General features: G+C 38.3%; 1 protein-coding gene across 4 annotated transcripts in view; it reads right to left on the bottom strand.

Moving 5' to 3' along the window:
• The window catches only part of CNTNAP4 (contactin associated protein family member 4), a 264,163-nt gene that overhangs the window by 174,904 nt on the left and 64,181 nt on the right, over positions 1–25,078 (bottom strand). For all 4 annotated transcript variants that reach the window (XR_009559901.1, XM_030863289.2, XM_060288512.1 and 1 more), the window contains one exon: positions 11,132–11,325. Coding sequence is in view for 3 of the 4 variants with exons in the window: in XM_030863289.2 (XP_030719149.2) it covers positions 11,132–11,325 (194 nt within the window). In the remaining variant the exon portion in view is untranslated. The remainder of the gene's footprint in view (positions 1–11,131; positions 11,326–25,078) is intronic.

Here is a 25,078-nt window from a genome sequence, read left to right as displayed (position 1 = left end):
TTTAAATCCCAATACCTGGGTTCCCGCCCCCATATATTATTTAATTGGCATGAATGCTGCCTGGGCATCAGAATTCAAATGGGCAGTAAAATTTGGGAACCACAGGCATAACTTGTAATCAGTGAGTAACCTGGGAATGATGAGAGGCAGATGCACCAGAGAATGGGGCGGACACATATCTCTGAGGAGTTACATCATTAGCAAGGTATAAGAGCTGAAGTGCCCCTGGAGCTGATGGCTGTCCTGGTCTGTGGTAGTCCCACCCACTCAATCTCCTCCATTGTGACCATGTTTATCCCAGTTCAAGTTGTTGGGATACTTAGAACCTGTTCAGCATAACTGAGCACCCATTATGCTGTTGCTTGTCCTTGATCCTTTTTGAAGCCTAAGTATACTTGTAGGTGAATGAAGTCTATTCAATCATAGGCAGTCTGAACATCAATCTTAACCCAAGACCACTGCTGCTAATAATCAAATTGGGCATTGCCATCATTTAGGCTAGAAATATTTTCCAAAAATTTATACTTTTTCTTTTAATGTTGTTTATACTCTTTTTTTTTCATGAAGCTTTGAAAATATTATCCAATTTTTCACCTTTTCCCCTGTGGCATCTGGGTTTGGCTCTCTTGCTTAGAAAGACACACGCTTCCAATATTATATGTGTATCTATACATTGTCCTGAGAGTTCTTTTAATACTTTTGTTTGTGTGTCTGTATTGTTTTTAAATATTCAAGTATAATCAAGTATCTATTTTGATATAAAAATGTTATTATTTATTTTTCTAGAAGCTATAGCTTACCAAGTTCCATATTGACTAATTTACATTCCCTCACATATTTTCATTGCTCTATCATAGGAAAATCCCTAAATGTATTTGGATTTGCTAATGGATGTTCTATTTTGTTCTTCCACTATGTTTTAATGTGCAAGTATAAACATGTTTTAATTAACACAGATTTGTAAAATTTTCCTAATACGTAGATTCTCCTTACTACTGTTATTTTTGCTAACAGCTATTTTCTCATATTCACTATTTATATATGAAATTCAGAATGATTTCACTTTTCTTTTTTATTTTTGCATTACACGGGCCTCTCTCACTGTTGTGGCCTCTCCCGTTGCGGAGCACAGGCTCCGGACCCGCAGGCTCAGCGGCCATGGCTCATGGGCCCAGCCGCTCCGCGGCATGTGGGATCTTCCCAGACCGGGGCACGAACCCGTGTCCCCTGCATCGGCAGGCGGACTCTCAACCACTGCACCACCAGGGAAGCCCCTGATTTCACTTTTTTGAGTTATTTTAGGTAGAATGAATAGCTTCATAATATTGTTTTCTATTTCAAATAGATATGTCCTCACATTTATTCATCTTCTTTTATGACCTTTAGTAATATTCTAAATATTATTTTCATATATCTCTTATAATTCCTTTAAGCTTTTTCCTTGATATTTATTAATTTTTGGCTCTTTTATAAGTGGACTATGTATTTCTTTTATATTGTCTACCTAGTTATTTATATGTAGGAAGATAAATTACTGGTTTTAAAAATTAATTTATTGTTAGGCACATAATTTATTTAATTATCTTTTTAAAAATAGTAAGATGATTCACTTAGATTTTTAAGGAATTATTGTATCAATGCCAAATCACACCTCCTTTCTAGCTTTATATATTTTTCTAGCCTCTGATCTGACTGAATTATGTTTGATAAGTTTGAAAATTAAAAATGTAAAACAGGAAAGAGACACTCATGCATAAGTCTTTTAGAAGACCTAACTGATTGAGTCTTGAAGAGCAATAAAGAAACATTTCAAGAATAATTGATATTTATAGGATATTCCAGCCAAAAATAACAGAATACACTTTCTTTTCAAGTGCACATGGAACATTCTCCAGGATAGATCATATCCTGGGTCACAAATCAAGCCTTGGTAAATTGAAGAAAATTGAAATCGTATCAAGTATCTTTTCTGACCACAATGTTATGAGACTAGATATCAATTACAGGAAAAAATAAAAACACATGGAGGCTAAACAGTACAGGTAAAAAGTACAAACACATGGAGGCTAAACAATATACTACTAAATAACCAAGAGATCACTGAAGAAATCAAAGAGGAAATCAAAAAATACCTAGAAACAAATGACAGTGAACACATGACAACCCAAAACTTAAGGGATGCAGCAAAAGCAATTTTAAGAGGGAAGTTTATAGCAATACAATCCTACCTCAAGAAACAAAAAAAATCTCAAATAAACAACATAAACTTACACCTAAAGCAATCAGAGAAAGAAGAAGAAGAACAACAACAAAAAGTTAGCAGAAGGAAAGAATCATAAAGATCAGATCAGAAAAAAATGAAAAATAAATGGAGGAAACAGTAGCTAAGATCAATAAAACTAAAAGCTGGTGCTTTGAGAAGATAAACAAAATTGATAAACCATTAGCCAGACTCATCAGGAAAAAAAGGGAGAAGACTCAAATCAACAGAATTAGAAATGAAAAAGGAGAAGTAACAACTGACACTGCAGAAATAAAAGGATCATGAGAGACTACTACAAGCAGCTATATGCCAATAAAATAGACAACCTGGAAGAAATGGACAAATTGTTAGAAAAGTACAACCTTCCAAGACTAAACCAGGAAGAAATAGGAAATATGAACAGACCAATCACAAGCACTGAAATTGAAACTGTAATTAAAAATCTTCCAACAAACAAAAGCCCAGGACCAGATGGCTTCACAGGTGAATTCTATCAAACATTCAGCAAAGAGTTAAAACCTATACTTCTCAAACTCTTCCAAAATACAGCAGAGGGAGGAACACTCCTAAACTCATTCTATGAGGCCACCATCACCCTGATACCAAAACCAGACAAAGATGTCACAAAAAAAGAAAACTACAGGCAAGTATCACTGATGAACATAGATGCAAAAATCCTCAACAAAATACTAGCAAACAGAATCCAACAGCACATTAAAAGGATCATACACCATGATCAAGTGGGGTTTATCCCAGGAATGCAAGGATTCTTCAATATACACAGATCAATCAATGTGATACACCATATTAACAAACTGAAGGATAAAAACCAAATGATCATCTCAATAGATGCAAAAAAGTTTTTGACAAAATTCAGCACCCATTTATGATAAAAACTCTTCAGAAAGTGGGCATAGAGGGAACCTAACTCAACATAATAAAGGCTGTATATGACAAACCCACAGCCAACATCATTCTCAATGGTGAAAAATTGAAACCATTTCCTCTAAGATCAGGAACAAGACAAGGGTGCCCACTCTCACCACTATTATTCAACACAGTTTTGGAAGTTTTAGCCATGGCAGTCAGAGAAGAAAAAGAAATAAAAGGAATCCAAATCAGCAAAGAAGTAAAACTGTCACTGTTTGCAGATGACATGACATTATACATAGAGAATCCTAAAGATGCCACCAGAAAACTACTAGAGCTCATCAATGAATTTGGTAAAGTAGCAGGATACAAAATTAATGCAGAGAAATCTCTTGCATTCCTGTACACTAACAATGAAAAATCTGAAAGTGAAATTAAGGAAACACTCCCATTAATCATTGCAACAAAAATAAAATACCTAGGAATAAACCTACCTAAGGAGACAAAAGACCTGTATGCAAAAAACTATAAGGCGCTGATGAAAGAAATTAAAGATGATACAAACACATGGAGAGATATAACACGTTCTTGGGTTGGAAGAATCAACATTGTGAAAATGACTACACTACACAAAGCAATCTACAGATTCAATGCAATCCCTATCAAACTACCAAAGGCATTTTTCACAGAACTAGAACAAAAAAATTCACAATTTGTATGGAAGCACAAGAGACCCCGAATAGTCAAAGCAATCTTGAGATAGAAAAACAGAGCTGGAGGAATCAGGCTCCCTGACTTCAGACCATACTACAAAGCTACAGTAATCAAGACATTATGGTACTGGCACAAAAACAGAAATATAGATCAATGGAACAGGATAGAAAGCCCAGAGATAAACCCACACACATATGGTCACCTTATCTTTGACAAAGGAGGCAAGAATGTACAATGGAGAAAAGACAGCCTCTTCAATAAGTGGTGCTGGGAAAACTGGACAGCTACATGTAAAAGAATGAAATTAGAACACTCCCTAACACCATACACAAAAATAAACTCAAAATGGATTAAAAACCTAAATATAAGGCCAGACACTATAAAGCTCTTAGAGAAAAACACAGGCAGAACACTCTATGACATAAATCACAGCAAGACCTTTTTTGACCCACCTTCTAGAGTAATGGAAATAAAAAGAAAAATAAACAAATCGGACCTAATGAAACTTTGAAGCTTTTGCACAGCAAAGGAAAACATAAACAAGATGAAAAGACAACCCTCAGAATGGGAGAAAATATTTGCAAATGAAGCAACTGACAAAGGATTAATCTCCAAAATTTACAAGCAGCTCATGCAGCTCAATATCAAAAAAACAAACAACCCAATCCAAAAATGAGCAGAAGACCTAAATAGACATTTCTCCAAAGAAGATAAGCAGATTGCCAACAAACACATGAAAGGACGCTTAAAATCATTAATCATTAGAGAAATGCAAATCAAACCACAATAAGGTATCACCTCACACCTGTCAGAAGGGCCATCATCAAAAAATCTACAAACAATAAATGCTGGAGAGGGTGTGGAGAAAAGGGAACCCTCTTGCATTGTTGGTAGGAATGTAAATTGATACTGCCACTATGGAGAACAGTATGGAGGTTCCCTAAAAAACTAAAAATAGTATTACCATATGACCCAGCAATCCCACTACTGGGCATATATCCTAAGAAAACCATAATTCAGAAAGAGACATGTACCACAATGTTCACTGCAGCACTATTTACAATAGCCAGGACATGGAAGCAACATACGTGTCCACCGACAGATGAATGGATAAAGAAGATGTGGCACATATATACAATGGCATATCACTCAGCCATTAAAAGAAATGAAATTGAGTTATTTGTAGTGAGGTGGATGGACATAGAGCTTGTCCTATAGAGTGAAGTCAGAAAGAGAAAAACAAATACAGTATGCTAACACATATATATGGTTCTAAAAGAAAAATGGTTCTGCTGACCTTGCGGCAGCACAGGAATAAAGATGCAGATGTAGAGAATGAACTTGAGGACACAGGGATGGGGAAGGGTAAGCTGGGATGAAGTGAGAGAGTGGCATGGACATATATACACTACCAAATGTAAAATAGATAGCTAGTGGGAAGCAGCTGCATAGCACAGGGAGATCAGCTGGGTGCTTTATGACCACCTAGAAGGGTGGGATAGGGAGGGTGAGAGGGAGGCTCAAGAGGGAGGGGATATATGTATGCATACAGTTGATTCACTTTGCTATACAGCAGAAACACAAAACTGTAAAGCAATTATACTCCAATAAAGATGTAAAAACGAAAAAAAAGAAACATTTCAAAAGGACAAAATTGCTTCCCAGAGAGAGGATCTCCATATATATGGAGTGGGGAATGAGAAAAGTTAGAAGCAGACATCTACAACACTGCATCACAGCAAGAAAGGAGAAAAGAGGGTGATGTTTGGTCACTGAACTGTCACACGGTAGAATGTGAGATACAAGTTGTAAAGTGTTTTTCAAACATGCCATCCTCTGGTTGATGACTTGAGAATCATCTGGACGTGACTGTGCACTCTGAAGAGGGCACCAAATCAAATCTCCTGCTAACTCTAATCACTCTCTTCTAATTACTTTTATTTTGCTGGCCTAGGGACAGATCAATTGGAAGAATGTGAAGCAACATTGCCATTTATCTTACATCACTGTATATATGTTTCCACAACTCATAGGAGTTCATATACATTTTTGTATATTACATATTGATGTAAAGTTCCAGTATACATGTGCCCAAGAAGTTTATGAGAAGGGACTGACATAACATGTTACAGAATGAGCACAGATGCGAGGAGGTGAAATAAACCACGCTGCTTGATAGAGAAGGCGCCTAGCAAACCGTTCTGATTCATGATTGATGTCACATTAAAAACCTCAATGCAGCCACCTTTAACCATGCACTCCTAGGTTCATCATTTTCAAAAGGGTGGAGAACTTACAGTTAAATAGAAATGTAAACAGGAGATTCCGTGTGGATAAAGGCTAATAAAATAGACTTCCAATAAAAACATCTTTTTGGCACTCAAGTAGAGGCAGTGTTGAAAGGCTGAAGCAGCTTAAGGCACCCTCCAGGCATCTGCCCAAGTACTGAGCCAAGAACTGCAAAGTATTATGCTTGATGACTTGACATGTTGACATACACAGCATCAGCACTGTTACACTTTATATCAACACACATGACTTTTGAAGGCTTAGAATACTAGAATAGCATAGGGAAAGGTCTAGGAAGGTGCACCTCACAAGGCGAGGAGTCCACCTGTCTTACCACACACCTCCCACTTGTATTTCTGCCTCCTTGGGTTTCCTATTAAATGCCCTCAGTCACCTATTTATTTGACTGGAGATAAATACATGTTAAAATATTTGCAGGTGGTGCTTCTGCCCTGTTTGGCTTATGGAGTTGACAACTCAATCATTCACAGTGATAATAATGCTGTGAATATTTTGTGACAGGTGATGCTTATGTCTAATTGACTATAGTTATCATAGGGGCTCCCTGTCTTTCACCAGCCAAACCCAGAACCATGACACTCAACACTTCTAATTAAAAAATAGTTATACTAACTTTAGAAATATGCTAATATGAAAGTATGGGTTTTTTGTTTGAAAAATCAGATACAATTGAAATCCAGAGGGAGGATATATGTATATGTATAGCTGATTCACTTTGTTATACAGCAGAAACTAACACACCATTGTAAACCAAGTATACTCCAATAAAGATGTTAAAAAAGAAAGCACCTGACACATTAAAAAAAAGTAAACTATCGTGCATAACAATCATATTTACTTAAATAATTCATAAAATTAGTACCATCCCATTCCTTGCCCTTATAGTCTGCAGTGTAAAAGAAGCTTGAGCATATATCAGAGAGAATTTGTATAGTTCGGCTGTAAAGTTCCTGCACATGTTGATTTGCTTAAAATAATTTCTAAGATGTTCATTTCATGAAGTTTCAGCAATTGTTCTTAGATGAGTGAAAATTATACCTTACATTTCCTTTTCCAATCATTTACAGTAAACTGGCTGAAAAGTCTTTTGATCATGGATGTTGAGAGAATTTATTTTGTCTTCACTTTGAGAGGAACAATTTCAGTAGCTTGCATTTCTAAGTTTTTGTAAAATATTTATATGCTATCTAGTAGAGTACTTTGTATAAATTACATTTGTGAGCACTGGACTATAAATTTTATTCCAAAGAATAATTTCTAAAAATATCATATATCTCTCAAGTTTACAGTTCTATTAAATATATGCATGGCCACATAGATAACAGAACATTTTGCCTTTCTTTTTAAAGATTATTTTTGAAAAGCAGCAGGGCATTTGAGTAATTCTTTCAGGTATATAGAAATCACTGTTCTCTCTAGTGCTTGAAGAGGAATAAATAAAGGAAGAATGAGGAATCCTCACGGCAGCATTTCCATCCATATCGATGGGTTTTATTTTATTTGTCTCTAAACTTGTAACAACTGCCTTTTCTTCCTGTTTCCATCACATACTCGTATAATGCCTTAGCTGTTTCCTAACTCTCTTTCACAGATTTATTTGTATCATCTGGAGCAGACTGTGAAGCTCTGAAAGAAAACTGGCAAGTTTTATATAATCTGGATACATCCCATAATATCTAGAAAAACTGGGCAAAAAAAATAAAGTCAGGAAACACATTTGTAAAATGTGACAAAGGGTTAAATTCTTTACTATGAACATCAATTAAAAATTGTTCTTTGGCTAAAAATAAAAACCAAAAAACAAATTAAAGTGATCTGTGTTATACCAGGTGAAAATGTCAAGAGCCAGGGCACAATTCGCTGTGTTTCACTTTTCCTGCGTTGGCAATTACAGATTCACAGAGAGGGAGCTTCCCTCAGAGTGAGACCTGAGTAACTGTGGGGTAGAAATAGAACTATTAGCCTATCTGGGATGAACAGGTAGCATGAGAGAGAGAGAGAGAGAGAGAGAGAGAGAGAGAGAGAGAGAGAGAGAGAGAGAGAGAGAGAGAGAGTGTGTGTCTACTTTATCAACAAAGTCTGAAGATTTGAGGCTGTTTTACCTACACCATAACCTTACCCGTTTTATGTGTGGCCATGGCACCAGCTGCACCAAGTCTCAATTCTGATCTTGACATTCATCTACTTTCTTTACCATATTCAAAATTATAGTCCGGTCCTTACCAAACTTGATAGTCCATTCCGACCACAGTCTCACTGGTTACTACGTGGGAAACCATATCTCTGGATAATGCCAATGTCCGTTCTTTTGTTCACACTTTTCCAGCTTCATGGAATTGCTTCCTTAATCCTTCCATAATCTAAGCTTTAATGCTTTTTCCAAGACCCATGTAAGCCCTGCTTTTTCTGACAAATTCTTTCTACAGTGATCTCCACACTCTGTCAATCTCCAGCCCTAGGAGTCTGTACCACACATTTGCACGCTCCTCTGACTCACTCTTTGGTTTGTTCTGATGTTTTTTATCTTTTCAACAACATTAACCCTTTTTTTATTAGCATCTTTATTGGAGTATAATTGCTTTACAATGGTGTGTTAGTTTCTGCTTTATAACAAAGTGAATCAGCTATACATATACATATATCCCCATATCCCCTCCCTCTTGCGTCTTCCTCCCTCCCACCCTCCCTATCCCACCCCTCTAGCTGGTCACAAAGCATCGAGCTGATCTCCCTGTGCTATGCGGCTGCTTCCCACTAGCTATCTATTTTACATTTGGTAGTGTATATATGTCCATGCCTCTCTCTCGCTTTGAGCTCTTTTAATACAGAATTTCGTACAAAGTTAGGCACTGATTAGGAGATCAATGTATTCAAATCTATTCATTGATTGATTGATTTTTTTTCACTAATTTACTCAACAAGTGATGTGCCACACTGGGTGTTGAGTGCTGGAAATGCAAAGATGAGAAAGATAAACCTTTTCCCATGAAAAAGTTCAAAATGTATAGGGGAGAGAGAAATGTAGCCTTCTAACTCTAAAGTACATTAATCTGGTACCATATAAATGTACTAAAAGGAGGAGTTGATGGGTGGAGGAAGGGGTCGCTTTTAGTTGTGCGATCATGAAAGTACCCTACAAGAAAGTGCATTTCATTTATTGGTTCATTCACTCTTTCCCTCATTCATTCATTCATTCAACAAACATTTAGTAATTGCAGGCAACATGCCAGGTACTGTTAAGATTGGGGATACTGGGATGACAGGTTGGAAGGTAGAGCCTCTATTTCCAGGGTGCTCAAATGCCAAAGGAGAAAACAATGAGTAAACCAACAAATGATGGCACAGTCTAAAAAACAATGTTACCTAGCCAGGTAACTGTGATCGATGCCGTTTGTCTTTACATTGATTGGTTTGGACTAGTTAAGGATATCATTCACGTCACTATTGCACCCTGAGCACCTCACCTTTAATAAGTAAGTGAAAAAGACAAATAGCACTATCTAGGTTTCGCTTTCCTCAAGCTTGAACCACGAAAAACAATTAATTGTCATAGTTAATATTAAAAATTTTTTTTAAATATCAAAAACATACATCTTACTTAACACAGCTAAATATTAGCACGAATTAGCCGCCATTTATCTAGTTTAAAATCCAATGCTTATTGAGAAAAAAAGAGTAAAAGATAACCCAGACACCTAGTTAAAATAAATACCTCATTAAGCTTTCATTGCTATTGGTTCATAATTACTGTTTATTTTATCCCTACTTTGAATGGTTTTCATGGAACTAATTCAACCATAATATCCAATTTTTCTCGCTCTTATACAGAACTTCAACTTGCTTTGGATTTTAATGCAGGTTTTCTTAAAAATGCTTATAGAAAACTTCTTCCAGCCTGACTGTTGTCCTTGCTTGAGAACGAGCAGGGCTACATCTTCTCAATTCAATTTACATCAATAAACATGCACTGGATGACCACCAAGTACTTTAGAGATACAAAGGTGAGTAAATCACAGTCCATTTCTTCAACGACTGTATCATGTATAACGGACTTCTAGGAAGTTTCAAAAGAGAGGCCATTGACTGATCAAACAGAATTACCATTATGTGCCCAGATAGGCCTCCAAATTATCTGTGTGCCAAGAATGATGCTTCATTAAGTTACTCATTTTCTCTGGTTCCAGCAGCTCAGTCAGAGGAAAATTAAAAACCAAAAAAAACACAGTTCTTTGATTGCAGTATGTTGTCCCTGGCCCACATAAGATCCAAACCAATACTTTTCTACACTAAAAAAAGAAATCCTTTCATCACCACCAAGCAAACTTCCTTTAGCTTCCCTCTTCCATTGGGTGTTTATATACCATCAGTCAACTACAAATACCACCCACTTTATTACAAACGGCCTCCTTGTCAGTCTCCCTTACAGGAGCTGTGCCCTGTCCACAAAACACAGCATCTTACATACTTGAAAGACTAGAGAATGGTTTATATATAAATCATATATGTGTGTGTATATATAAAATACATATATAAATATTCCAAATATTATACATAAAAACCTCCATATACTAGAGAGATTAATTCATAAATCTCAGTCATCAGAAGAAATAAAAGCAATAAATTCTTTTCAACAAACTTAAAGACAATGCAAAACTACTATGTTATTGAACAAAACTTAAAATGTTTTTATATAGGTTTAGTTTCTTTCTTTAACTTCCACACTATTTAGTGCACTAATGAGATTTTTTTTTCAATTTCTGAGGACTCTGCGAAATAAGTTTACCTTTAGTATTTTCATAAATTAAACCATAAAATGTATTAGAAAATGAATAGTAATACATTTTCTCTTGAAAAATGTTTTCTAAGTAATTCTGAAGATTCTGTTTCTAAACTTAGTTTAAGAGATTCGTAAACAGCATGTAGGGATGACTCTACTCTCTCTGAGAGGCTATGAATTCTGTTGAAGAAACATACCCAGATACTGTCCTCTTGTCGATACTGTTTCCAGTTCCTGCCACTGTCACTGAACATTAGGAGGTAGCTGGTCACCCAGTTGGAGCTCCCATATCCCCCTTGGGTGGCCACAGCGGTGATCTCCATTCTCTCTCCAAGGTCAATCTGCAACCACTGGTATTTGTTTGACACAAGTGGAGACCAGCCACCAGCTCCTTTTGTGAAAAGAGAAAAAGGAGAAATGAGCAAAGAATTCGTTAAAAATCTGTTAGTGAACTATCAATCCCAGTAAGACTGTTCCTCTATGGAACTTAAGAAAGTCAAGGGGCTTCCCTTGTGGCACAGTGGTTGAGAGTCCACCCACCGATGCAGGGGACACGTGTTCGTGCCCCGGTCCGGGAAGATCCCACATGCCGCGGAGCAGCTGGGCCCGTGAGCCACGGCCGCTGAGCCTGCGCGTCCGGAGCCTGTGCTCCGCAACTGGAGAGGCCACAACAGCGAGAGGCCCGCGAACCGCAAAAAAAAAAAAAAAAAGTCAAATTTCCAAAATACAAAACTTTCCATAATGCTTGAAAAATATAAAGAAACAAGAATGTAATGTAAATGGATGGAGCCTATGTTAATTATGCTCATTTCTAGGCGTTTCAACCATCTGACACTGGGAGAGTTAACTGAATGACGTTAAACTCACTGAATGTTTAAACCACTTAATTTGACAGGCAGACATCCACGTCAACACTTGGAACTGGCATGTTTACTGCCCACATGCATGACTGTGTAATGATTTGGCCTTAACACCCCTTTGCCCAGAACTTGATTTACCTTCACACTATGGTGGAACTAGAAGACTACCTTTGATGTCTGATCATGTTTAGACTCCTTAGAGCAAGAAGTACAGCATTAAGCCCGGAAATACAAAGACGGCCAAGGAACAGTTCCTGCCTTCACCGTGTTTACGGTGTTATGGGAGGAAAAGACGTTGAAAAGCATATTTGAAACACAACATGAAAAGTGTTAATGGTGAGGCAGGTGCAGGGAATAATAACACAGTAAATAATGGAGAGCTCTATCCAGTGATAACTGGCTTGCAACAGCGTGTGAGAGACCATTACATTTTCAGCAATTTTGCAAGATGATTGTTAAAGATAGCCATCTTTGCAATTGGCCATGGTGGGAGTATTTAAACCACGAAAATTGGCCAACTCTGCAAATCAGTACCCACTCCCACCCCAGCCAGTTTACCAACACGTCACTAGTTGTATCCTATCTGGGAAGGGGGGTGGTGGGTGAGAGGACAGTGGATAGGAGAGCCATGGTAAATTGTGTCTGAGCACTCAGAAGTGAAAACAGAAGTCTGTTGTATATTCAAGGAAATATGGATAGAACAGAATTTATTGTGTTTTGTTTTATCCAAATGCACACCAGAAAATTACAGACATGATTACCTACTGTATGTCTTGTTAAGACGTTTCATTCTTCCAGTTTACTATAATAGTGCTTTATTTGAGGAATTTATTTAAGTAATACTGACATTGCTGACTGTGTAGTATTATGTAGTCACTGTAAAAAACATGAAATAGGGTTTATCCCATTCTTGAATCCATAATTGTCTACTATTCAATATATATTAAAATGCAGTATCTGTTACATAACGTACCATGTAAGAATATTAGTACATGTTTTCTTTTCCCCATTCTTTTGCCATCCACCTTGAGGCTCTGATAATAACTTCTGACAGTTCAGATAGAGATTACCATAAATTTATATACAGTTTTTATTCATGCATTATTCTTGACATCCATGCCCTGTTTTATAAACGTTGAGTCAGGCACTAATAGAAAGAGATGCCCAATTTTGCTATTACGGTAAGGCACATATCTTTGTGAGACCTAAAGGGACACATCTGTATTAACAACTGCTTTAATAAGATTTAAAAACCCTTCTGATGGCAGATACAATACAGTGACACTCTGAGAGATAAAAAGCAGAACTCTGTGTTACTTACAGTTTCAAAGAAGAGAAGACTGCAAGGAAGGGCCATAGAGGGAAATGCCACCACAGAAAGGGTGGCAAGTTGAAGCCGTAGAGGGCAGCTCACGTATGGCAAGTGAGGTGGGGTAAGCTAAGTTTTGTGAGCTCCAGGGAAGAGGGGCTGTGTCCGGGTGTCTGGCCCTGGCTCCAGGATGATCAGGGTTGATGCATAGTGGCCACAGAGGGTGTGAGTGCAATAAAAGAAGGGGTTGGGTTTGGACATAATCAGCTGCTCAAGACCAGCTTCTAGTCAGGGCCTCAAACTGAGTTAAGACAGCATTTTTTTTAAGTATTATATTCTAACAGTCTCCTCCCTTGACAGCATCACACTAACTCCTGATGGTATTCGGGTATGAGTCCCGAGATTACTTACTACATTGTCTTTAGAACTATATAATTTTTTTTCAAATTTCCTTCTTTCTTGGAGGGAATCATTGTTCAAAGTGTCTTCCACTTTGTACATCAAAAGTACAATGCTCTCCTTATTGATCCAAAATATTGATACATTGTGCAATTTTTATTGGTGTTTTTACTTTTCATTTTCTCTGTAGTTGTCCCTGAAGAACACGTGGTTTTCGCTAGTGACCTGGATGAGTGGAGTTCTCTTGGTCACCAATACCATCTACCATGTTTAGGTTAGAGTGAAAAATTCTTGTATTTTAAGTAAGAGGGCTTGTTGGGTAGACATGGGCCCTGGCTGCATTTTGGGTGTCTTGGGATCATTGACCTAGCATGGCTTTGCTGTCCACAAAGGGCACTGCTCATGCAGCCTGTCTGCAGAGCAACAAGAGGCACAGTGCTCTTAACTAGGACACAGCAGTGTCCCCCATATTGTTATGATATATAAATGGGAATCAGCGGTTCCCAATGGATGTAGAAAAGACAGTAGCAATAGGGGTTGGGGAATCTCAGGATTTGGCTACCTGACAGTAGGGTCAATCTTCCTCTCTAGAGTTAACAATAGACCATGTCTTTGAAGTATGGGTACATGATGGGAGTGGTGAGTGGGTAAAAACTTCCCTCTACTGTCCTATCTAATTTTACAATTCTGCCTCAGGGCCTAACAAAAGTTTGCAAGTTGAAAGTCTTCCAGGGTCTGATGTTCACCAAGCATCCTTGGTCCATCTGCAGCATAGCTGCATATGTGTTACAACTGCCTATCCCTCTGCATTTTTATCATTTTTTGCATAGAAAAGTTGGAAAAGAATGAATGAAGTGCCCCCAGCCAGCCATCATCTTTACCTGGAATTTCTATGTTTGGAATTTTATCTATATCACCTTATACCTTTGAGAAAATACTGAGTTATTTTGTTTCTTGCTCTTTCTAGTTAATTTTAATGGTCTAAAGTCAGTAATGAAGACACATTTTTAATACAGAATTGCATAATGTTTCTGTGGCACTTTGACATTCCTTTATAGATCAGTATTTAAAACATGAACACATGAGGGAAGCACAGTGGAAAAAAAAAATAGAATCAGCGTAAGTCTAGTGAGTTAAGATTGGATCATCAGTTCTCATCAGGAGCAAGAGGAACCTCTCACTGACGGCTCCCTCTTCCGGCATCACTCACCAATACAGCTGCACTAACCAACTTGAAACATCTGCAATTAAATGGCCTTGAACATTTCGATTTCTCATCTGTGGCGAAAAGGTACCACTGATATGCTAAATCAAGTGATACCATTAACGAGGTACACCAGTAAAGTAATGGAAATTCAGATGCTCCTAGGCTTTACCAAGTAATTTCAGCAAGATAAGTCAGCCATAGGGAATCCAGAGATTCCTACAGGGTTTTAAACTGTGTGGCTGTACAGACACACGTGGTATAAGTGTGTGATGGAGTGTTATGATTGTTCTAATCTTAAAACAAATGTTGAATAGTGACATGGAAAATGCAAATATACAGATATAGATAAATAGACATGGATATAGAACTCAGCACACTTTGGTAGTGCCAGCCTATGATGACATGTAGGGACAATAGTGACATGAAATGAAAACGTGGCTGCAGCTGAGGTTAAGCTACCCCAGGCGTAGGGTCACCGCCAAACCACCTAGCCTTCTGGAGACATCATATCGTCATAGTGTTTACTTTCTGAATGGAGAAAATGATGGCTAACTCCAGCAAGCTGTTAACCCTGAAGTACTATAAAATGAAATATAGTGAACTTTTAAAATTTACTAACTAAAATTGTCAGCTGGTGGTCAAGTATTATTTGTCCTTAATGATGCTTTTAATATGCCGATAGAGTCAACATCATGGTAGGACAACGTGAGACGAATGACCATCTTCCCATAACCCCATCTATTCCATGGTTACTGACACTTCATCCACAAGACAGTCTTATCCCTCCATTTCATTTTTTCCCCATATCGCAGCCCTCCTTCCCCTATTCCACCCTTCTTTTTCTCCTGCCTTGGCCTCATTACTGAGACTTGGCATAATAAAACGTCATAAATTTATTCAAACAGAAACATTTCTTGCATCTTCATATCACAGCCTGAAAACTCACACTTAAAAGCCCTCTACCTATTGATGAGACTTTTACACTAAGCATTGTAGTACTGCTATGAGATTTAAATTTAAAAAGCATAATAAGTGCCTACTGATTCTCTCACAGACAGCAAGCACGTGAGTATATGGTGGTTGTAACGTTTTGAATTATAGAACAATTATTATTGCTATGGACTCCAAAGAGTTACCATCACAGTAAAGTTGAGCTCTGGAAAAATTTAGTTACTGAATGACCACAAAACACAGCATCTCTTGTATCTGTTGCCTACTACTTTTAAACATCAGGTTCCTCAGGAACTGGCTTCTGTAACACATGTTGCTATGAACTGTCAGGAAAAAAAAGCCAACTAAAATTTATCTGGTGCCTACTGTATGCTAAGTACTCTACTAGAAATTTTATGTACCATATTAAACTTAATTATTAAAATTATCTAGTGAGATGAAATATATTTTAACATCTCTTCTTTTCAAATGAAACTTTTAAAAAAGAGATTCACAGAAGCTAAGTAAAATTTCCCAAAATTTTAGTATAGATGAGAAATTATTTTTTAATGATTTTAATGTTAGGATCTCATTTAAGAAATCTCCTCCTTTTTCATTCTTTAACCTTGAAATAATTATACAACTACCATTGCCCCAGAGTGGTATATTTTATCCCAAGAATAAATTCAAATAATAGATTGTGTTATTTAAGTATAACTAGGTAACTGGCTGGTACGTTTAAAACCCTTATGTCCTTTCTAGTAGGTGGCACCAATACCCTTATGTCCTTTCTAGTAGGTGGCACCAATACCCTTATGTCCTTTCTAGTAGGTGGCACCAATACCCTTATGTCCTTTCTAGTAAGTGGCACCAATATTTAGCTCTGGACATGGAGGCACATCTTACAATTTCATGGAAGTGAAAGAAAAATTGAAGAAAAAAATACTCTTGGTTGGAGCTTTAAAATATGGAAAAGAATCACTTCTCTCCCCTACTAATATTAAAAATGGGGCTTCCCTGGTGGTGCAGTGGTCGAGAGTCCGCCTGCCGATGCAGGGGACACGGGTTCATGCCCCGGTCCGGGAGGATCCCACATGCCGCGGAGCGGCTGGGCCCGTGAGCCATGGCCGCTGAGCCTGCGCGTCCGGAGCCTGTGCTCCACAAAGGGAGAGGCCACAACAGTGAGATGCCCTTGTACCGCCAAAAAAAAAATGACATGACTGCCACTGCAGATGGTCATCAGTGAAGGTGATGTGTCACAGACTTTGTCAACTTTGCAAAGGTTGCAGCACACGAAAGGGCAAGCCATATTTCTCAAGATGTAAAGCATAGAAGGACACAGGTGTTCAAGGACACAAACACAAGTGAACACAGTTCAATGACAGTCCTAGCCATCATTATGGCATCTACCGTTCTAGAAAATAACTGGCTTAATTAAAATTGTCCTAGGGAAGTTTCCCTCTAAGACAATTACATTTTTTCACATGTGATTTCATCTCGATTTCCCCACAATTATAAGTTTGCCTGGATCATTTTGATCTTGACATTGAATTACAATAATGTAAAAGGAAGAGAAAAAACATTGTGCCAGTATTTGTCTGTCTCCCTTAAATGGTTCGCAGTGTCCCAGGACCACCATTTAGAACCTTATCAAGCTTTGTATTTTTACCAGTGTAGTTCTTTTTGCCGAAGGAAACATCGATGCTCTGTGCCTGGCTAGTCTTGCCTCATGTACACTCCCGAATCTTGGCGTTGCTGCCCCTGGTAACAGTTATTATTACAGGTACAGGCAGGTCAGCTGAGCCAAGCCAGCAGGGCAATTCCAGGATTTCATTGAGACTATTAGAGAAAGACCCTCTTTGCTGTGAACACTGAAAGTATGGGAACTAGGCATCGACCTGCAGGAGCAATTGTTGTGGAAAACCTGAGTGAAGCAACAAAGACCCAAGCAGAACTGAGAGATGAGGTGAGACCCGGTTCTGATAGCACAGTCAGCATCCCTGAGTCCAACTGGGCCCGCAGGGCATCCCTGCGCTTTCCAGGTAAGTGAGCCACTGGCCAGTCCCTGCCCCTTGTGCTGAAGCCACTCAGGCTGCTGCATCAGCAGTTCTCCATTCTCTCCTTCATTAGTTTTTTCTCCTTAATGGATCATACCCATTAATGTACATGCATGCTGTTACTTTTCCCCTTTTAAAAGAAAAAAAAAAAAAGTTCTCTTGACTCCACTCTATTTTTCCTGCTTTTTATATTAAGGTAATACGTTAATTCAAATAAGATGTCCATACATACTCTTTCTGATGTTTGTCGTTTCCTTCTATCTCAGGCCAGTTCCAACTAGACTGTCAGTCCAGCCACTCAATGAAAACTGCTCTTGTCAAGGTTACCAAAGAACTGCATGTTGCTAAATTGAATGGTCAGATTTCAGTCTTCCTACCACTCCACCTGTCAGTGACATCTGATACTTTCAACTACTCCCAGTGCCTTGATATTCCTTGTCCACTTAAACTTCCATAGAGCTCATTCTCTTAATTTTCTTCTTAGCTTATTAGTTGCCCCTTCTCAATCTCCATTGTTGGTTCTTCCCTTTATCTCTTCCCTCTGAAGGCTGAGACGCTCCAGGGCTCAGTCCTTTGCCCTGCTTCTTCTCCGTCCCCATCTCCTTGCAGACCTCTCTTGACCTCGTGGACTTAAATATTATGTGCCAGTAATTCCCTAGTTTCTATCTCCACCCCCAACCTCTTCCCTGATATTAGACTCCTCTACTTGATATCTTTAACACTTCCCAAACCAAACTCCTCTTCTTCCCCCAAATCCTACTCTATTCACATGCTTTCCCAACCCAGTTTATGATAGACAATTCCATTCTTAAAGTTTCTCAGGACAAAAAAAAAAAAAATAGTGTGCTTGACTCCTTTCTTTCTCTCTCACTATACTACCAAACCGACAGCAATACGGCTGGCACTACTCAACTCTGCAGAATCAGAGGATTTCTCCAACTCCACTGGTGCTCCTTTCTATTCCAGCCTGGATTCTTGCCATAGCAACCTAACAAGTCTCCCTGCTTCCCCCTTTGCTCAGTGAGACTCTCTCTGTTCTCTATACAACAGGTTTAAAATATTATTCCTGGGCTCAAAACACAACAATAACTTTCACTTTCACACACAGTGAAAGACAAAGTCATTACTATACAGCCTCCAGATTCCTTATATGATCTGCCCCCCTTGCACGGCTCCCGCCCCAGGTCTGGCTTCCCAGATTAGTACCCTCCGTCAACGACGGCCTCCTCAAGGTTCTCTGAGCAAACACCATTCTTCCATCTCCCATCCCACGCTTTGATAAGCTATCCTTTCTGCCTGGAGTGCTCTTCTCTGAGATGGACTGGGCTAAAATCTTTGCTACCGTCAAGTCTTTGCTCAAATGTGATTGCTCTCATACAAGCATTCCTCTCCTGACCTTCCCTATTAAAATTCCTTCCACCCAGCAATCCTCCTCCCATTCACCTTAATCCAAACCACTTTACATTTTTTGTCAGATATTGACATATTTATACATATATTTCTCGTTCGGTATCTTTCTTTATCCTTTATCTTGCCCTATCAGAATATAAGCTCAATGAGGCCTAGAGTCTTGGCCTGTTTTGTTCAAAGGTAGATCTTATGTGTCTAGCACACTGCCTGACACACAGTAGGTGCTTAATAAATATTTACTGCATAAAGGAATGAAATAAATCTGTTTCCATATGGTTATAATAAGACTGTATTAATTCATATACCAAATATGAATATATTATACCTAGTGGCAAAAGCTGGAACTAAATAAAACTAAATAAAAGCACAAGATACTTCTCTTTGCAAAATGGTACTTTCAGTGAGGTTCTCGAAGAGAAAGCTTAGGCACTTGGCTGAGACACACACACACACACACACACACACACACACACACATAGAGGCATGCACGTACATATACACAATGTCTACCAACCGCCTCAAAGTTCCCTAGTTTAATCACTTGTAAACTACATTTCCTAGATGTATTTATCGCTCTATTTTTGGATTTTTTGACACAATGAAAGAGATGCTTTTTACTTCATTTCCACAGCAAGGTTCTAAATTAATAATACCTTACTAAATTCTCGTAGGTTTTAGTGTTTTGCTGTTGATCAATTTTTCCTCCCAGCAGATGGGTAGACTGACTTTCAGCCCTACTTCTTGTACTGCCAGATCAAACGTTTCTGAAGTGTTCAATAATTCAGTGGATTAATCAGTAAATATTTACATCCTTTCTCTGCTCAGGCATTTTGATTTGCATATTTGATGTGCAAATTTTGGGAAAGCCAAATTTCCTCTAGAAGACTAGAATAAAATTACAAAACCACCGAAATCTGTGCTTTAATTTTTTTCACCACAGCCAGTTTTATTTCATTCAAATTAGTAGCTTTGGAAAAATGACTTTGAGCACGTGATGTCTGGAAATTCAGACGGTAATCAGGGCTTGCCCGTGTTTTGCACTAAGACCATTATAATACTTTTCTAAAAGTTTCGATTTAGATCTACTACAGTGATGCAGGTCATTTCAGTAAATGACCTCATGCATCAGATAGAGCACACTGACAATATCCCAGAGACTGAAAAACCATTTTTTGCTTCCCTACCTTTTTTTTTTTTTATCTTCCCCAGCCGGAGAGAGATGATAAGCTGCCATGAGTCAAATGTCCTCATATCACTTCTGGGTTAAGAAACTGAAGTCACTCTTGTACCCAACAGACATTATTTCCACATAATGATTGGAAAAGCCAGCAATACTAGGGCATAGTATATGAAAAAAAGGTAAAAAGTACCAAACCAATTCCAGGCATTTGACTGATTAAATCATTTAATATTTTCCCAATTTGTGAAAATGCTAAAACATTAATACAGCATCACGATCCCAATGAATGAGATATGTTTAACTCTAGGCTTACATATTTGTTGAATTTAGTCTTGAATACACATACTTTAATTCCACAATTTATTCCTTTTTAAGTATTATTTTATTGTGGAAAATTTTATTTCACAGGCAATGGGAAAAATTATTAGTGATGCTGGTGACTGAGACATCCTTAACATTCCCCTCAGCTTGACTAAACTTCAGACAGGTTTTTTTCCCTGACCATAGGCCCCTGACCTCCCTTTTCTCAGAGCATTTAATTGAGGGAAGTTGTAATTGTAAATTATTTCTCTGCTCCTTGCAATGTAAATCTTCATCAGGCCTCCTTACAGTTTTACAATCCAAGAATGTCTTTCTCAAGGACCTGAGTCATCCCTCTGAAATGTAATCAAGAAAGACAGAGCCCTATCTCCCAGTCTCTGCTGGAGGGCAGGAGCCTAACTCCACAAGCACCAATCATCAAACACAAATGACCTAATCACATTGACCAACTTCCCCCTGATGTTCTCCAGTACTCTTCCATTAGCTCATCAGCTCAGTGCTTAAAAACTCTCCCACCTTGATTTCAGAAGAGCAGAGTTCAATCTCTCTCCCCTACGGCAGAAATCTTGACCCCCACTGCTATAGTCTTGAATAAAGTCTTTCTTGTCTTTTTAACTCAATCCAGTGCAATTTTCTTTGACAAGAGATAATTGGGGTTTTTTTTTATGAGAAGGATGTGTTTTTCATTTTTCTACCTAATGAGTCATGTTCCCCAGAAACCATTACACAGAGTCTGAGAAGATAAAGAACAATGCTTAGAAATGAATGAGGGTCTGACTAGAGCTAACCAGAGGGGTTCTTCAGGATAGTGACAGTGTCCAAAGACCACTGCCCATCTGCTCTACCTATTAACCAAAAGAATGTCACAGCCAGCTTCAGGGAATCTGAATAGAACAAGAAATGTCACGGGGCCTGGCCAGAAAAGGTGATGGCCTTTGTCAAGAGAACAGTCGTAGGGACCAAATGACCACTACATTTGGCAGTGTACATCAACAAACATCCAGTGTGAGGACCAACGAAACCACACTTAGCAGGTATCACTGACCTGGGACACAAGGATCCAATCAATGATCTTGTGGTGGACATCAATACAACAACCGACATATGTCAGGGGAGACCCCCACCCAAAGTGCCAGGACATCATCTGAGTTCCTCTCATGCCGACTGCCGTTTTGGAAAGGAGTGGAAGAAAGATTAGGAAATCAGAAGGTCTGAGCATTTACCTGGAAGAGACTGACACAACCAAAGGGGGTTCCTTTACCCAGCAGAGGCTAGGGGGTTTGAAGTGACTTGGTAAGTGGGCAAAAATGGGAAACAGTCTCTGAACTGAAGAGCAAACAGGATCTTCCCCAACTAAAAACAATACACTCAGCTGATAAAGTTTTGGCAATACTGAAAAATATATGGTGTTTCCATGTTACTTCTCAACTACTAACATAACCTGCAGACTCACAGCTTTGCAACTAGCTTGAGAAAATCAGATCAACCAGTATTTCAGATCTGAATGATGAGAGATACTAGAGTATCTTTATGAGTGTCTTGTGCGTGTGCTTAACATCCCCAAAGCTGCCGATTATGCGTTTTATATAACTTATGATTTTCTAAAACTGTATGTGGATTGGCCAGAATGATGTCATTTGCATGTGTACATGGGTGGTCAACCAGAATCAATATATCTATTGGTTCAAAAAACATTTTGCCACACGCACAGCATTGATACAGTCGGGTCTACGCTGCTCCAGAGCAGAATCACTCCACATTCATTGGGCATCACACTGATTTTTGGTACAAAGACTAGAGAAACACACACACACACACACACACACACACACACACACACAGACAGAGTCTGCTGGCTTTAACAGAAATAACGTTCTACAATAGCATGTGGAGTGGGATCCAAGTAGGACTGAGTGTGTGAAGCCAACAGGTGAAATACTCCTCCAGCATGGGGGAAGCAGCTCCACGTGGCCCTGGGCCCAGGTACAAAGAGTGGAGCACACAGGCGTTAGGGCTTCATAAAAAGAATACAGGGAAAAATACGCTTTTACAAGATTTATTTCAAAATGTGATACCTGACCATTAATTTTGCCAGTGATACACATACATTTAGATTTTTAAAATTATCCTCAATTATTACATGTGTATTCAATGGTTTCTTTACCTCATCATGTAAAACAAATCACGTTTCGACATATGAGAGTCTGGGAGAGTTTATTGTGCCAAAATAGTGAAGACTCCAAATAGACATAAATGGACCAAACCACTGCTACGTGGTTTGTTCCAATCAAGCCCTTTTATTTATTAATCTGATTTTAGCCTACGGTTATAAACTCGTCGTTTTGTCACTGTATCACCTAAACTGAGAGATAAACACCTTCTAAAATTACATGCCACCGATTATTCTGTATTAGAAACAATAGCACACATTGCCCTGGCTTCACCAAGAGAAAAACCATCATATTTTGTGGAAGTGTGATCGAGTCGGTCAGGATGTGAAAGGTGGGGAAGCACAAGAAGAGGAAAAAACACATCATTTTGCTCTGTTTATCTCTATCTTATTTCTATTTGTAATGTATAATGGAAAGTTCTAAATTGTCCTTTTTGATAAGAAGCAAGTCTCACAAAGGAACCTCATTTCCACTTGAACCAATGAGGCCTTTCACACGATTGTCAGGCCACCTATCATGGTTCATGGTTCCCAGTGTATATTGATCCACTGAGTCATAAAGTAGTGCTTCCAGTTGGGAATGAGAGTTAATGCAAACTCTCTGGATCAGAAAAGATGGACCCCAAAAAGTAGGTCATGCTTCTGCCTAGCCAATTTCAAATTGCTCCTGGCAATACTGTGACTCTCACCCACACCCCTGTGCCTACCCACATACTCTGTCACCACACAGGAGAATGCAGCAACTGAAAACAGCATCCTAGCAGAAGCAGCTCAATGCATGCTCACGGTGACAGCTAGGACAACTATAAAAAACAAATACTTTTGATAAGCAAAAGGAAAAGTCAGTTATCAACATGGGTCATTCTCTTGCAATTGTTTTTGCTTTTACTATATTCTTTTTCTGAAGAATTAACATAAAGGTTAATTTGTTGGTACTGTTTGGAATGTATCTTCAGAGTTTAGAATTTTGCATTTTAATTTTTTAAGCTACCACCAAATTTAAAAAAAGATTTTTAAGAAAAATAGAGAGAGAGAGGGAGGGATAGGGTGGAAACTTCTGGAGGTGATGAATAAGTTTAGGGCTGTGATTATGGTGATGGTGTCATGGGCATATACTTATCTCCAAACTCATCAAGTTGTATACATTAAATAGGTACAGCTGTATACATATCAATCAAACCTCCATAAAGTAGTTTTTTAAATTAGCAATTCATAATTTTAAGAAATATGAATGTAATATTTCCAGAGTCAGCTTAGCTTGTCAAACATAAATGTCAAGATTTTTATATTTTTATTTAAAGGTATCAATGTTTCCCTTAACAAATCATAACTGAGTAGAAGAGTATTGTGGTGTGTTAATCGCCATAAGAAAAAAGGTTTTTTTGCAAAATTATACGCAATCCTAGGATTTTAGGCTCCTTTACATAAAACACGGGAGGGACAATATAGTTGCATGGATGTTATATTTAAGGGGACCTCCCAGATGATTTTCAGACAGAGTTTCAATAGTGAATTCACGATTTACATGATTCTTCAGGGATGATGCTTTCAAAAAAAGAACAACGGCTTTTTGCTTTTGCTATTTTGACATACTGTATCTTTAGAATATCTATCTAGGTCAATAAATGAGCTGCAAATAAAACCGTCAGGAAATGTTTCGCGACCAAAATTCTGTCACTTAGAGCAAGTCCCTCCTTCTTTAGCTCCAGATGACACTGACTTCCTGGGTTTTTTTCCTCACTCCTCTGGCCAGCCCTTTTCAGCATCTTTCATAGAACTTCCTTTCTCTACGTTTGTTGAAAAGCTAACACAACTGTCCTCTCCTCTTTTACTTTACTTTCTCAGAGGACTACATTTCTCATGCCTCTGGCTGCAATGATTAATTTTTTTTGTTTTTGGATGACGAGGCCTGATCTTTATTTTTAGCTCTGACTTTCCTTTTAAATCTGTATTCCAAATCCTGAATGCTTCCTATATATCTATTCATGGATGCCCTACAGAGATCTCAAACTCGACATACCAAAAATGGATGTCTTACCTCCTGTCAAAACCAGATGGCCATATCATTCCCATCTTCAAGTCACCCAGACTAAAATGTGAAAATCATTTCTAATTATTCCCTTTCAATAACAGAAATTTCTACATATGTAGAAGTTGCCAGATCTGGTCAACGTTGCCTCCAAAGTGATTTTCATTGTCCCTTTTGCATTTCCTTATTCCTTAGTTTAAGTCTGTATGTCAACCACTCAGTTAAACTTATTTTCTGTATTTATTTTTAGTTATGGGAGGTACAACTTTGAA

The sequence above is a fragment of the Globicephala melas genome, chromosome 19, assembly GCF_963455315.2.
Source record: "Globicephala melas chromosome 19, mGloMel1.2, whole genome shotgun sequence".
NCBI lineage: Eukaryota > Metazoa > Chordata > Mammalia > Artiodactyla > Delphinidae > Globicephala > Globicephala melas.
The sequence above is the reverse complement of the archived record's forward strand: the minus strand, read 5'-3'. Positions and strand labels throughout refer to the sequence as shown.